This window comes from Onychomys torridus, chromosome 4 (assembly GCF_903995425.1).
Source record: "Onychomys torridus chromosome 4, mOncTor1.1, whole genome shotgun sequence".
Taxonomy (NCBI): domain Eukaryota; kingdom Metazoa; phylum Chordata; class Mammalia; order Rodentia; family Cricetidae; genus Onychomys; species Onychomys torridus.
In genome coordinates, this window is record NC_050446.1 from 12,055,835 (window position 1) to 12,070,092 (window position 14,258).

Sequence of the window (14,258 nt, forward strand, 5' to 3'; positions counted from 1 at the left end):
GCAGGGGGCGGGGCGGGGGCGGGGTCTGAGCGGGGGTGGGTGGGGCGTGCGGAGACGCGGCTGCGCGTTCGCTGAGGGCGGCCGGACCTGGCAAGGTACCGCGGGTCCGGAGTGGCGGCGGGCGGTAGTGGGGAGTAAAAACCGCGCGCAGGAGTGGGTGCTGTGCGCCTGCGTGGGGAGGGCCCGCTGCGGGCCTGTGTTCGCGGAGGGAGCGGATGTAGTGAAAGCCCTCCCTACCGTCCCCCAGGTCGGACCAGACTGTGGCTCTCACCCAGGGTCTGTCATGGCCCAGCAGAGAGCCCTGCCCCAGAGCAAGGAGACACTGCTGCAGTCTTACAACAAGCGGCTCAAAGACGACATCAAGTCCATCATGGACAACTTCACCGAGATCATCAAGACGGCCAAGGTGCGTGGACACTGTTCCGAGGCCATACCAGAAGGCAGGAACTGGTTTTCCCTGGGGTCTGGGTACATGTACTAGATTCTGCTGCGGGGGTGGGCATGCAAAGGGAATGTGATCAGTCTGGTGCCGGTGGGAGCGACGAGGCGTCCAAAGTAAAGATAAGTAGAAAAGCCAAATAATGACAATCGTGGGTAGAGCAGAGTAGAGGACTCTGGACGAAACTGCTAGGGCTCTACTTTAGTTACTGGGCACTGGCCACCTGGGCTGAGCGTCCCCCATGCCGCACAACGTTGTGATGACCGACGAGTTTGATCCTTTAATACAGTTCCTCATGTTGTGGTGACCTCCAACCATACATTAATTTTCATTGCTACTTCATAACTAATTTTGCAACTGTTATGAATCGATATGTTGAGAACTGCTGCTCTATTTCTGAGATGCCTCAAGACCGCTGAGATCTGTCAGTCTCTAGCTGGTCCATCTGTAAGCTGAGAACGGAAGTTCAGGCTTTTGTGAGGAAGCCCTCCTTAGTTAGCTGCTCAAATATGGTGCCTGCCCAGGAGGGGGACTTGAAAAGACACTTTCTGGCTGGGGATGTTGAGATTGTGAAGTGCTTGCCTAGCAGTTACAAAGCCCTGTGTTCGGTCCCTAGCACTGAATAAACTAGATGTTGGCACAGCTCTTTAATGTCAGGATTTAGGAAGTGGAGGCAGGATCAGAAGTTCAGGGCAGCCTGGGTTACATGAGACCCTGCCTTAAAAACAAAGATTTTAAAAAATCTTGTCTTATGCTGGGCATGGTGGAGCACGCCTTTAATCCCAGAACTCGGGAGGCAGAGCCAGGCGGATCTCTGTGAGTTCGAGGCCAGCCTGATCTCAGGACAGCCCGAGCTACACAGAGAAACTCTGTCTCAAAAACAAAAACAAAAACAAACTAAAAAAAAAAAAACCAAAACCCTTGTCCTTTAACTTCTTTATTGAGCATCTTATTTCGCGTAAACTTCCTCAAAAAGACTTGGCAGTGTCCTTTTGATGTGATGGAGTCACCTGTTGTCACCCACAGAACAAGAGGGGGTTGGAGTGGACATTGCCAGCTGAATAGACAGCAGGTAGAGTGCTGGGTGTGCAGGAAGGCCTGATAGGCAGGCAGGCTGTGGTGATGGCACTCAGGGTGGGGGTGGTGGCTGTTAGTTGTTGGGTTCCTGTGAACCAGGCTAAGCCAGGTGGCTGCCTGGGCTGATTCTAGACTTTCTTATTTGTCCCCAGATTGAGGATGAGACACAGGTGTCGCGGGCTACTCAGGGTGAACAGGACAATTACGAGATGCACGTGCGAGCTGCCAACATCGTGAGTGGCAGGGGTAGAAAACACCCCTCTAGGGGTTGTGAATGGAGTCCAGAGCAGCAAACGAGAACAGTGGGGTGGGGCAGAGCACATTTTAGGAAACTGCCCCTAGTGGTCACTGGAGGGGTGAGGGGGGGGCAAGTAGACTGTAGTAGTCAGGAGGAAGGCAGCCCTTCTTGCTGACATGAAGGTTCCCCAAGGCTGGTTGTAAATGGAAAGGCAAACGGCCTTTTGTCATATGTAAAATGTGAGCCTCTCTTGATCTTACAGGGAAAGCCCAGTAGGCCAGTGTCTGTGCAGTGGGTACCAGTAAATGACAATGTGTGGGGCAAAGACCCCAGTGAATCCTTGGAGGAGGAAACCCAGGGCATAGTCTTCTGTTGGCTTTGAGTGAGTGCACAGGATGTGTACATGGTGTGAGTGGTTGGTTGGAGGAGGGAAAGCTCCTTGAAGTAAGCAAACCTATTCCACCTGTAGTCAGGGTGGGTTCTGATCGTGCCTTCCCAGTTCCTTCTCTGTCCTCACAGATGGCTCTGTGCAGGCTAGTACTTTTCTTTGTGGACCATGAAGTTGAGATTTCCAGAGAACCCACTGTTGGCCCAGCACCCGTTACACAGAGCAGAGCCACCGTCTTCCACCTCCTCTCATAATGATCCCGATTATGATGGTGGCAGGTCCGAGCTGGCGAGTCACTGATGAAGCTGGTGTCTGATCTCAAGCAGTTCCTGATCCTCAATGACTTCCCATCTGTGAACGAAGCCATTGACCAGCGAAACCAGCAGCTGCGAGCCCTGCAGGAAGAGTGTGATCGCAAGCTCATCACCCTGCGGGACGAGGTCTCCATCGACCTGTATGAGCTGGAGGAGGAATACTATTCGTCCAGGTACAAATAGGGCTGGACTCGCATGCAGGTGGTCCCTGCTGCCTGCCCAGGCCAGCTAGGGCCTTCAAGAGCCTTGTGTTTTTCCAGTCCTCCTTGGCAGCAAAACCCCTGACTAGAGCGTTTGATGGACAGCCAGTCACAACCAGCCACCAGCTGGTGCCCAGGCCTTCCCCTCAATGAAGTGGGGTGAAAATCACAGGACTTGGTGTCAGCAGCTGAGGCCAGAGAAGGGCACCCCCCCAGGGGGCAAGGAAGCCCTCCTGGGCAGTGCAGTCTGCTTTACTGCTCTAAATCTCTGTCTAGACATTTCAGCCCAGGCTGGATTGGCCTCTTGTGGCCTTCTGGGTCTCTAACTATGTCCAGCTCCGGGACACCACTGCCTACTGCTTGCCCAGAGATTCAGTTCCTTGTGGGTATCCACGTCAGATTCCACAGTGTAGAGATGGTGAACATTGGCACTGGGGAAGGAGCTCAAGCAAGGTGGCTTTGAGAACTGGCTTTGAGATACTTGGATGTCCTCATGGTCCTGGAGCCTCCTGGTATCAGACCTATGCTTGCCACGCAGAACAGCAGTAGGTAGGATCTATCACCTAGTCCTCTTCAGGGCCACTTGAAACCGGATACTTTCCTAACCAGAGAGGCCTTGAGAAATAAATATGCGGGAAACTGAGTCTAGAGAATGGTGGCCTTGCTTGCACCCCCTTAGCTTGATATTAAGGTTCCATCCAGCAGCACCCTCTCCCAGGCAAACCTTTCTCCCCTACTGGTAGATTTGCTGCTCCTGCTGCACAGAAGCTGCAGCAGGAGCCACAGGTGTCCATAACTGGGTGGTGTGTGGTTTTCCCATGCAAGACTCAGCGTCACTGCCCAGCTGGAGTGCCCAAGTTTTCCAGAGAGTTCTGGGGACTATCCTTGGTCCCAATATTGATCAGCTTAGCAAACAAAGGGGACCATATCCTCTACCCCTAAAAGGCAGAGCTTTCCAGTCACCCAGGATGAATTCCTTCACATCTTCCTGTCACTACCCTTTGGACATTTACCGCTTCAAGGGCTGCTAGGTGGATCAGTCTTGGGACAGTGACTCAGCCCTGCTACAGGGGTTGATAAAGAAACCCTGGGGATGAAATTGCTTAGGACAGAAACCCAGAGTATCAAGTTTCCAAAGCCTCAGTCTCTCTGTGTCCCCTCTGGGCAGTCACCTTTTCCATATTCCTCATGGTAAAGCAGTGCCCCTCTGCCTATGAATTACCTTAAATGTCCAGGCTCTTCTGTGCAGGGGCCAGTGGCTTTCTTCTGCCCCTGTCAGCTTCATGCCCACACCACCAGCAGCTGCCCAACTTCCCCTCTGCACAGCTACTCCGGCCTATATACTCACTGCTTGCTAATTCTGTCTGCCTCCCCTCCACTCTTCTGGGGATGCTACTAGTTCTGAGAGGGGCTGCAGGGGGAGGTATGGGGCCAGGGCCTTGTGCATATTAGACAGCTGTGGAAACAGATGTGCTCCAAGTAGCCACTGCTATGACCACTGAGGCTTAGTCCTTCCCTCTTTCCACCTCTGGTCTCCCCTGTGTAATATGGCGAAATGGAGTGCATGACGCTATAGGGCTGGAGCAGTGGAGTGTAGAGACATGCCTGGACTTCTTTCTGTTCCTGACTTTTTACAGTTAGGCCAGTTCCCTGATAGGGACAGACACAGGTCTCTGCCACCATGATCTTTGTAAAGTCGTACCACTACCCTGCTTGTAAAGGGTGGGCGGTCAGGATGGGAGGAGACCCACAGGGACAAGGGGAGTCCTAAGTGTCAGGAAGGACATGTGGCCCTTGGGGAGAGCTTGCCTAAGTCACGTGGCTTGTTGACGCCTTCTGTCTTTGGATGCAAGGGCAGCTAGAACTGGTAGTCGAGGGCCAGCACAGGTGAGGAAGGGGAGGCAGTCAGGTGACGTTCATTTCTTAACTCTGCATCTGTCTTGCTTTCCCCTCCCTGGCTTTCCTCTGCCTGCTCCTGTCACTCCTGGGGTTTCTTGTGGCAAAGCTCAAGTCTCTGCGAAGCTAATGACCTACCTCTATGTGAAGCTTACTGGAGGCTGGACCTCGACACAGATTCTGCTGATGGCCTCTCTGCCCCTCTTCTGGCATCCCCGGACACTGGTGCTGGTCCCCTGCAGTCTGCAGCCCCTGCCCACTCCCATGGTGGTGGCTCTGGCCCCACAGAACACACCTGAGCCTCCTCAGGGCCCTAGTTTATCAGAAAGGAAGTCCTGTCAGTCTCAGCTCCCACTTGGGGACTTTGGGATCAGGAGCCACTGTAGCCTCAGGAACGTGGCCAGGCCAGGGCCAGTTCCCTATGATAGTTGGGAATGATGTTCAGTTGTTTACAGGCAGGTGGCTCTTCATCTCTAGTGGCTCCCTTCCTGACTGCCAGATGGAAAGTTTGTCCCTTTGAGGACCTTGAGTAGGGAGGGTGGCTGGTGATAGAAAGACAGCCCCAGCTTGTTGTTTAGAATTGGCAGGTGCTCAGTGGACCTTAGCCAAGTCCAGCCACCCATCCTTGGCTCAGGCTCCTGTGTAGAGAGCCCTGTCCACTGCCTGGTGCCTGCAGCACAATTGTCTGTGCCATCTCTGACAGTCCTAGAGGACTGAGAGGCAGCTAGCCAGGGCATCTTCCTGGGTTCTGCACCATTTTCATTCTGCTGCTTTTGTGATAAAACTCTTGAATAAAACATTACGTTTTTGTGTTGTTCATCTTTCTTTTCTGATCAGTCCAAGATTGCCCTTGGGTTCCTTGAGCTCCAGAGTGACCCCTCTCCCATTAGCATCTACTGGGTCCTTGACATTTTGGTAAATGAATGAAAAATCTGCCATTACTTCAAGATAAAAGACTGAAGCACCTGTACCTCTGGTGCCACCCATCTCTGCCACCTTCCAGCTTAGCGCTATCATTGTCTGCATCTTGGAGTGGGCATGGGCTTGGAAGGGGCGTGTCTAGAGCCACAGGCTGAGTGGCAGAAACAACTAGGAACTCACACTTCTCTGTACCAGGCTCATCACTGACATGCAGAAGTCATGGTACTGGCCTTCAGCCTGTCACTCATAACTACCGTGAGCAAGCTTCATTCATGAAAGTAGTCGGCCGTGAGGAACACGGGCTGGTCACCGGGTGCCCAGCACCTACATAGCCAAACAAGGTAGCACGCAAGTGGGTAGCTAGGGGGAAGTTACTGCCCCAATGAGGGAGTTTTCCATCAGTGTCTGCGGTATGTTAACTGCTGGGAGAGCTTGTAAGTGTCACGGAGAAAGCTTAGTCACAGGGTGGAGGAGTTTGGGGGAACACTAGGAGCAATGGTTTGAAGCAATGGGAAGGAGCCAGATAGCTTCCGTTTTGCCGTGGGGGAGGGCCGGACTGAAGTCCTGACGCTTGGCCGAGCCGGTGCGTTCTCGCGTCACAGGTTAACTTTTTCAGAGAACCGCCTCCACGTTCAGGACTAGCCGGCCCCTCAGGCCTGGCCAATCGAGCTCTGAGTGGGCCGCGGCTGCGTACACTGGTTTGGACGGAGACAAACACTTGGGTGGCGGCTTCCGGTGCTCCTGAGCTAATCGCGAGCGTTGGCCTGGCGGCGCCTGCGCACACAGCACTTCCGGCGTGGTCAGGCTCGGCGATCGAGCGCTCGGCTGTCAGTGCCTGCACGCATGGTGCTTCCGGTGAGCCTTAAGGCCGTGGGAACCTCCGAGCGTGGCGTCAGCCCTGGTCTGCAGCCATGGCCTCTCTGCAAGCCAAGGATACCTATCTGCAGGATTTGGCCAAGAAGATCTGTGCACAGCCTGGCCCCGAGCGGCGGAGGAGCGAGTGGGGTAAGGCAGCCTACCCGAGCAGCCTTTGGGAGTGGATGCCTTGGCACGGGCACCGGCCCGCTGTCCTAGCTTGGAGCCAACCCTCCACACGTGGTACTAGATTGAGCCGGTACTTGCTGGGACAGCTACGGCTCCTTAAGGCTCTGGGCCCTGATGGAGGGGAAGGTGGTTAGGGAACTACCAGACTCGAACGGAACGAAAAACGTGCTCGCTAGTCAAGTATGAAGAGGTCGTCGAGTTCTCTCACTGGCTTGTGTTGTCTTTCAGTTCTTGTCCGTGTGTGTTTCATGCGTTGAGAGTACGTACACTCCATTCTTGGACGTTTAGTTTAAAATGCTAACATTTCCTCATCGTTGGAAGTGAAAGTACATCTTTCATCAGAAAGGGTTCATTGCCGCTGGGCCTGGTTCGTGGGGAGGCTGAGGCTCAGACCCTCGAGGGTAAAGGCCCGCCACAGGCCTGTCGGGGCTGTGTACTTTGCTAAGTTCACCTTTGCATGGGCAACTTCAGGAAACCCTCCCCAAAAGTGAAAAGAACTGGAGAGACGGCTCAGCGGTTAAGGGCACTTGCTACTTTTGTATAGAACCCATATTCGGTTCCCAGCATCTATATGGCAGCTTACAACAGTCCCTTAACTCCAGACACGGTTATGATACACAGACATCCATAACTTACAATACTCATAAAATGAATGAATGAATGAATGTGCCTTTTGGGGCGGGGGACAGTGGCAGGCATGGTCCACATGCCTTTAATACCAACGCTTGGCAAGCAGAAGCAAGTCAGATCACCGTGAATTCCAGAAATCCACAGCCCTCACCTTAAATGGAGCCCATTTTGAATGACCGTGCCCTGGGAACACGGATTTAGGTTACCCCAAATTTCACTTTCCAACATAAAATGTTCTTGAAGCAGTTTCTTCAAGTTTTACAGAACAAAGAAAGCCAAGGCAAGTTTAAAATACATTGGGGTGTACATCAGGTAGTTATAGCAAGATGTAGGAAGCTTTTCTAGGCCCAGATGCTGAAGACATTTTTGTTTTTGTTTTTGTTTTTTGAGACAGGGTTTCTCTGTGTAGCTTTGTCCCGGAACTCTGTAGGCCAGGCTGTCCTTGACTCAGAGATCCACCTACCTCTGCCTCCATCTCCAGAAGTGCTGGGATTAAAGGCGTGTACCATCATGCCTGGTGCAGATGACGTTCTTAACTTTTAGGTTGATCTGCTAAGTTACTAGATTTTAAAAAGCTTTTTTTTTTTTTTTTTTTTTAAAGGTTTATTTATTTATTATGCATACAGAAGAGGGCGCCAGATCTCATTACAGATGGTTGTGAGCCACCATGTGGTTGCTGGGAATTGAACTCAGGACCTCTGGAAGAGCAGCCGGTGCTCTTAACCTCTGAGCCATCTCTCCAGCCCCCTCTAAAAGGTTTTTATCTATTAGTCACAGATATAGAGATGGATAAGAAATGGATTATTCATGGGACTGAAGCTAACTTGAGATAAGATAATTATCCTCTGGACCTCAGTCTTTGCAGACACAGCAATGACAGGCCCGAGTATGAATACTACTGTATCACCAAAGCCCACCCCAACATGGGTGATGGCTCTCAAAAGCTAGAAACCTGGAGTGCACTGCACAACTTGTAGGCAGCCCAACAGCTTGGAGAGTGTCTATTCCATGTGGTCCTGCTTGACTCAGAGTCACCTGGCCTTCCTCTTGTATATGCTTGTGGGGAAGAAGGGGCTAGTGAATCTGGTAAGTTCCAGGACTTCCGGAAGCCTTGGTGTTTAGTTCCTGAGCTGAAGGAGCTTCCCTCCAAGATGGAAGGTTTTTATCCAGGAGGAAATTGCTATACACAAGCCAAGTGTTCCGTTTTGGGTAGTAAGGAGAAAGTGTCGTAGCAGGACCATCATTTGTTCCTGGAAGTGGGTGTTTATATTTAGATAATGTGGTAATGACCAACCTGAAACCTGGCTTTGTGTTCTATTCCTCATGCACATGTCTGCTGGGTCAGGTGTGTGAGTGTAATTTAGATTTTTTTAAAAATTGTTAGTTTATTTTTGTTTTTTTGAGACAGGGTCTCGCTATGTAGCCCAGCCTGGCCTCAAACTCTCAGTAGTCTTAGTGCCTTAGCTTCCAATGCTGGGATTACAGATGTGTGGCCACCTGCTGCCCAGGCAGTTGGTGGTGCTAAGCTCAGGACAGGTGGCACTGGCTTAGCCACCTGGTCCTTTGCATCACTGGGATCAGTGCCTTTGCAGGATCTTTCTTTGCTGAATTAATTTGGTCAGAGAGAAGGGATTCAGCCAGTTTTGCATTTCAGCTGTCAGAACAAAACACTTGGAAGCTGCCGGGCCCCCGAAAAAGAAAAAGAAGAAAACACAAAAGAAATCTCAGGAGCAGGGACAGAAGGCTACAGAACACAAGACTAAGCCCGTAGGGAAGACGGTTCCCACCTCTTCTCAGGCTAAGAAACCAACAGTATCCAAACAAGAGAAGAACTTCAGCTCCCTGGAGTCTCCTGAAGGTGAGGGGCTCCAAAACATGCATGGTCAGAGCTGGGATGGGACCTAGAGGCAAATTTCCCCATTGCTCAAAAGTACCAACAGGTTTATGGTAATGATACAAGACTTTTTTAGTGAGCGAGATCATAGGAGCAGAGTAGCAGACAGAGTGCATGAAGGTCCAGTGCCACATGACAGCCAGGTGACATGGTGATAATTCTCTTTTTCTTTTTCTTTTCTTTTCCTTTTTTTTTTTTTTTTTTTTGAGACAGGGTTTCTCTGTGTAGCTTTGCGCCTTTCCTGGAACTCATTATGTAGATCAGGCTGGCCTCGAACTCACAGAGATCCGCCTGCCTCTGTCTCCCGAGTGCTGGGATTAAAGGTGTGCACCACCACCGCCTGGCCAAACACTGTTTTTCTAATGTCATAGTGACCAACCTCATGCAATTGTTAGTTATCTGTCTTAAAGGAGCTGGGTTGGAACTTACTGGTGGCCTGTAAATCCACAAGTGGCACTGGGGAAGGGAGGGAGGGAGGAATGGAAGTGGGGGAGCTCCTCTTCCAGCCTCGTCTCCTTCCCTGCAGAGAGCCAAGTCACAGCACCTGATTCTGTCTTTGCACTGGATTTCCTGCGACAGCGGCTGCATGAGAAGATCCAGCTGGCCCGGGGCCAGGTAAATGGGGAGTCTTCCCAAGCACCTGGAGCAGGCTTGTAGAGTGTTTTCCCTCCCCATTTCTATGCCAGTGTGGGATGTGAGGTGGTGTAGTTCGTTTTTTGTTTTGTTGTTTCTTTTTGGGCCCACCACCCAGTTCCCAGTTCAATACTCAGAGACTTATTCTTATGAATGTCCAGCCTTAGCTTGGCTTGTTTCTAGCCAGGTTTTTTTTTTTTTTTCCCACTTAAATTATCCCGTCCAGCTTTTGCCTCTGTGCTTTTACCTTTCTTTGTTCTATATACTTCTCCTTACTCTGTGTCTGCGTCTGGTTGTATGGCTGGGTGCCTGGCCCCTGGCGTTCTGCTCTCCTCCTTGCTCCTCCTCCTCTCTTCCTGTTTGTTCTGTCTGCATGCCAGATCTGCATGTTTCTCTCTCCTGCCTTGCTATTGGCCATTCAATATTCTTTATTAGACCAATCAGATGTTTTAAACAGACACAGTAGCACAGCTTTACAGAGTTAAACAAATGCAACATAAAAGAATGCAATACATCTTTGTATCATTAAACAAATATTCCACAGCGTAAACAAATGTAATGCATCTTTAACTGATATTCCACAACAGGGCACCTCTTGGTTGAGGTAGCAGATATAGTTCCTTTCTTGGAATACCTCAGTCTCCAGAGTCATCCGCCTCCTCAATGCTCTGTGTTCCCCAGAGAGAAGCATGACCTCCTTCCTTTGGGGAACTGCCTCCACTGATGCCACGTGGGTAGAGTATAGCCTGAATTGTCCCTCCTAAAGTCAGTGTCCAGAAGTGAGGTGACCTGATTAGCCTTGACTTAGTGTTACATGGTGCTGGCTACCATGCCTTGTCGCACCTCCCCACCTTCCTGCACCCCGATTTCTAAGGCTCTGTTCTTGAGTTTTAACTTCTCTCTCTCCCAATATATGCCACTCACTGACTCCAGGTTCCTCAGGGGCTCAAGGCTCAAGGCCCTCTGTCCTGCTCACAGGCCTGAGTTGGTCTCATACACAGCTGCTCTCTGGCTGTCACACAGGAAGGGATGCAGACAGCACTCAGCCTGCGTCTGTCAGGAGTAGAACACACAGTGGTTAGGACAGGCACTCCATCATAGAAACCCAACCTAAGTTCTGAATTCTAGGACAGTGGATGACCACGTGCAAAGTGAAGTGCTCTGGTATGTTGAGGGGTCCTGGGAGCTGGAGCCATGATCCTTTCTAGGGGTTCCTCACCACACTGGTGCTGTTCGTATCCCAGTAACAGGTTATATACTGGTGAAACATGGCCGCCATGGACTCGTGGCCTGCATGAGGATTTCCTCTCATCACAGCCGTATGCCAGACAGAGGACTTTGAGATTGAAAAAGCCCTAATGAATGAACCCCGACCTTTTCTCTTACCCTCAGGGCAGCCCCAAGGAGCTGTCTGCGGCCACTCTAGAGAAAAGACAGCGGAGGAAGCAGGAGAGGGAGCGGAAGAAGAGGAAGCGCAAAGAACTTCGAGCAAAGGAGAAGGCTGCAAAGGCGGAGACAAAGGAGGAGCCAGCCGAGGCACCCCCAGAAGTGGCCTGCAAGGAGCCGCAGGAGTCGAGGCTGATCTTTAATAAGGTGGGGGTTGTCTGGGCTGGGTGCCTTTGGCCCCGCTTTGCACCTTGCTGATGGTGTAGGTGCATGCTGGTGACTCCCATCTAAGGGAACAGAAGTCATTGGTCTGTGTCACTGGTGAGATCTGTGTGCCATCTCATTGGTGTGCCTTTACCTGTAGGTGGAAGTGACTGAGGACGAGCCGGCCAGCAAGGCGCAGCGTAAGAAGGAGAAGCGGCAGAAGGTGAAAGGGAACCTGACGCCGCTGACGGGCAGGAACTACAGGCAGCTGCTGGAGCGTCTACAGGCGCGGCAGGACCGGCTGGAGGAGCTGCGAGATCAGGACGCAGGCAAGGCCCAGGAGCTGGAGGCCAAGATGAAGTGGACCAACTTGCTGTACAAGGCGGAGGGCGTGAAGATCCGTGACAACGAGCACCTGCTGCAGGAAGCCCTGAAGCGCAAGGAGAAGCGCAAGGCGCAGCGGCAGCGCCGGTGGGAGAAGCGCTCGGAGCACGTGGTAGAGAAGATGCAGCAGCGGCAGGACAAGCGGCGCCAGAACCTGCGCAAGAAGAAGGCCGCGCGGGCCGAGCGGCGGCTGCAGAAGGCCCGCAAGAAGGGCCGGGTGCTGCCACAGGACCTGGAGCGTGCTGGCCTCTCCTGAGCAGCTTGCACCTGCCGGGTTCCTCCCTGGGCACCTAGGTGACAGACTGGGTCTCCTGCGTGAGATGTACACATTCTTGCACCACACAGCAAGTGAGGGCTCCAATTGTGTGCCAACAGGATGTTTGGCATCATCCTTAAGTAGGATAGTGTCCTAGCGTCCTCCAGTCCCCGGGAGGGATAAAGGGGAGCTATGCACAAGTTTTGTGTGTGTGTGTGTGAGAGAGAGGGTGGGGGGAGAAGAGAAGAGAGAGAGAGAGTGTGTGTGTGTGTATACATGTTTTTGAAGGCTCCAGAATTAGGGGAGTAGAGATTGGGGTGAGGCACCCTACTGACCTCTTCATATGCACCTGTATTTCCAGTGGCCATGAGAACAAAAGGCCTTGACTACTGCTGTGTTCACAAGCTCCTGGCAACATAAGAGAGCCCACAGGATTCCTGGGAGAATCGGATCCAGTCAGGCATGTGTCTGGGCCAGAGCTTCAGAGTTACAAAACCAAGTCCTTCTTGGGTCCACAGGATGTGCCTTGGGTCACATGGCCACCTGTGGGCCAGTTGGTGGCAGAGGCTTGGGATGTAGTGGTATATTGGTTAGTTTATGTCAGGTTAACACAAACTAGAGTTACCTGAGAAGAGGGAGCCTCAACTGAGGAGAAAACCAGTAGACTGGCATGTGGGCAGGTCTGGTACACTTTCTTTACTGGTGAATGATGTGGTAGGGCCCAGTTCTTTATGGGTTGGTGGTCCTGGTTCTCTAAGAAAGCAGGCCAAGCTAGCCATGGGGAGCAGCACTCTATGGCTTTTGCTTTAGTTCATGCCTCTAGGTGCTTTCCTCTAGTCTCTTGGTGATGTACTGTTACCTGGAAGTGTAACATGAAATAAATCTTTTCCTCCCCAAGTTGCTTTTGTCATGGTGTTTGTTTATCACAGCAGTAGAAACCCTAAGATAAGAGTCAGCGTGCTTTTGGTGGCAGGGAGACTGGGCAGAATGGCTCCTAGGATGCTGGCCAGGGCGAGGTTGTGAATGGAGGTAGGGCTGCTGTTAGCCAGGTGAGAGGAATGGACAGACTATAGGTGCGGAGTCTCCTTCCCGGATGAGGGTGTGGGTGCAGGAGTGGGTTGGTGGGGCTGGAGAACCTTTGTCATTATGAAGACTGAGCAGAATTAAGTGATTGTTGAGTGTTAAAGTGCACGCCTTTAGTTCACAGTACTCAGGAGGCAGGTGGATCTCTGAGTTTGAGGCCAGCCAGGGCTACAAGAGACCCTGTCTCCAAAATAAAAAATAAAAATAAAAAAAGCCATCTAGACAGAAGTGGTGGCACACTGTAATCCCAGCGGCTGAGGCAAGAAGATAGTAAGTCTGAATTGCAGTAAGTTCCAAGCTGGCATGATCTTCAGAGGGAGACTCTGTCCTAAAGTGAGAGCTGGGGAGGTGCCTCAGCTGGTGAAGCAATAGCTGTGCAAGCCAGACAACCCAACTTGAATCTTTGGAGTCCTTTTTAAAATCCAGATGTGGTGTGCACCTATAATCCCAGCACTCACTGAGAGATGGCAGGTAGAGATACTTGCCCTGAGAGCGCCTAAGCCAGCTAGCCTGGAATACACAGTAGCAGAAGGAGCAGAGCCCCTGCATCAGCAAGATGGAATGTAATGGAAGGCAGATCCGACTCCTGTGAAAGTATCTCAGTACATATACATCCCCACTCCAGCAAGAGCAAACCAAAACCATCAGGTGAGATTGCTCAGTGGGTAAAGCACTTCCTGTGTGAGTCTGATGACCTGAGCTCAGTCTTTAGCATCTGCAATTAAGGAGAGAGCACTGACCTCAACACTGGTGTCATGGCCCTCATCCACTGGAATAATGGGGGAAAAGATCTAGAATAGTGGGCAGCTACAGTTAGGTGACTGGAGTCTAAGTTTATGAAGTGGTAAAAGAAATGCATATTCTAAAATATCCCAGGAAAACTGCTGGCTGTGGTTTGAATCCACAATGTCTTCAAAGGCTGTGTCTGAGGAGCTGGTCCCCTAGTGGTTGGTATAGGTGCTTTGTGGAAGCTTCCCTTGTGAAAGCGTCTTTGTTTTTCCTTACCAAAGGTGGTGATCCTGATGAGGGCCTTATTTCTCTGGCATGCTCTTCCCCTTGGTGCCAACTAGCTAATCAGATTGTAAAGTTGAGCCCACAAATGAAATTAGTCATGGCCTGAGCCTGGGATAAAGGACAGGCAGGCTTGTCCATGTGTACTCAGCCCCATTTGGGTTCTGGTGCACCTGTTTTTACAAAGAAAGTGCTTTGTTGAATTACTTTGACTGTATGTGTTCCTTCATGCAACACTGAAATTATTTCCTAACAGCATG

General features: G+C 51.4%; 2 protein-coding genes across 2 annotated transcripts; both read left to right on the forward strand.

Annotated features, from left to right (window-relative positions):
* The first annotated feature begins 43 nt into the window (after positions 1 to 43).
* Med22 (mediator complex subunit 22) lies at positions 44 to 5,360 on the forward strand. The gene is made up of 5 exons (XM_036186262.1): positions 44 to 95; positions 248 to 406; positions 1,669 to 1,749; positions 2,421 to 2,629; positions 4,662 to 5,360. The coding sequence occupies exons 2-5, from the start codon at positions 284 to 286 to the stop codon at positions 4,849 to 4,851; spliced, it is 603 nt and encodes a 200-aa protein (XP_036042155.1). The 5' UTR covers positions 44 to 95; positions 248 to 283; the 3' UTR covers positions 4,852 to 5,360.
* Positions 5,361 to 6,277: 917 nt separating this feature from the next.
* On the forward strand, positions 6,278 to 12,801 carry Surf6 (surfeit 6). Its single transcript, XM_036184665.1, has 5 exons — positions 6,278 to 6,478; positions 8,802 to 9,005; positions 9,568 to 9,656; positions 11,067 to 11,267; positions 11,425 to 12,801. The coding sequence occupies exons 1-5, from the start codon at positions 6,385 to 6,387 to the stop codon at positions 11,902 to 11,904; spliced, it is 1,068 nt and encodes a 355-aa protein (XP_036040558.1). The 5' UTR covers positions 6,278 to 6,384; the 3' UTR covers positions 11,905 to 12,801.
* Positions 12,802 to 14,258: the final 1,457 nt, after the last annotated feature.

Excerpts from the sequence above, each read along its gene's own strand:
- Surf6 (XM_036184665.1), top strand. The coding sequence starts at position 6,385 with ATGGCCTCTCTGCAAGCCAAGGATACCTATCTGCAGGATTTGGCCAAG. Across the intron at positions 6,479-8,801 it reads GCGGCGGAGGAGCGAGTGGG|CTGTCAGAACAAAACACTTG; the intron begins GTAAGGCAGCCT and ends TTTGCATTTCAG. Across the intron at positions 9,006-9,567 it reads CTCCCTGGAGTCTCCTGAAG|AGAGCCAAGTCACAGCACCT; the intron begins GTGAGGGGCTCC and ends CCTTCCCTGCAG.
- Med22 (XM_036186262.1), top strand. The coding sequence starts at position 284 with ATGGCCCAGCAGAGAGCCCTGCCCCAGAGCAAGGAGACACTGCTGCAG. Across the intron at positions 407-1,668 it reads AGATCATCAAGACGGCCAAG|ATTGAGGATGAGACACAGGT; the intron begins GTGCGTGGACAC and ends ATTTGTCCCCAG. Across the intron at positions 2,630-4,661 it reads GAGGAATACTATTCGTCCAG|CTCAAGTCTCTGCGAAGCTA; the intron begins GTACAAATAGGG and ends CTTGTGGCAAAG.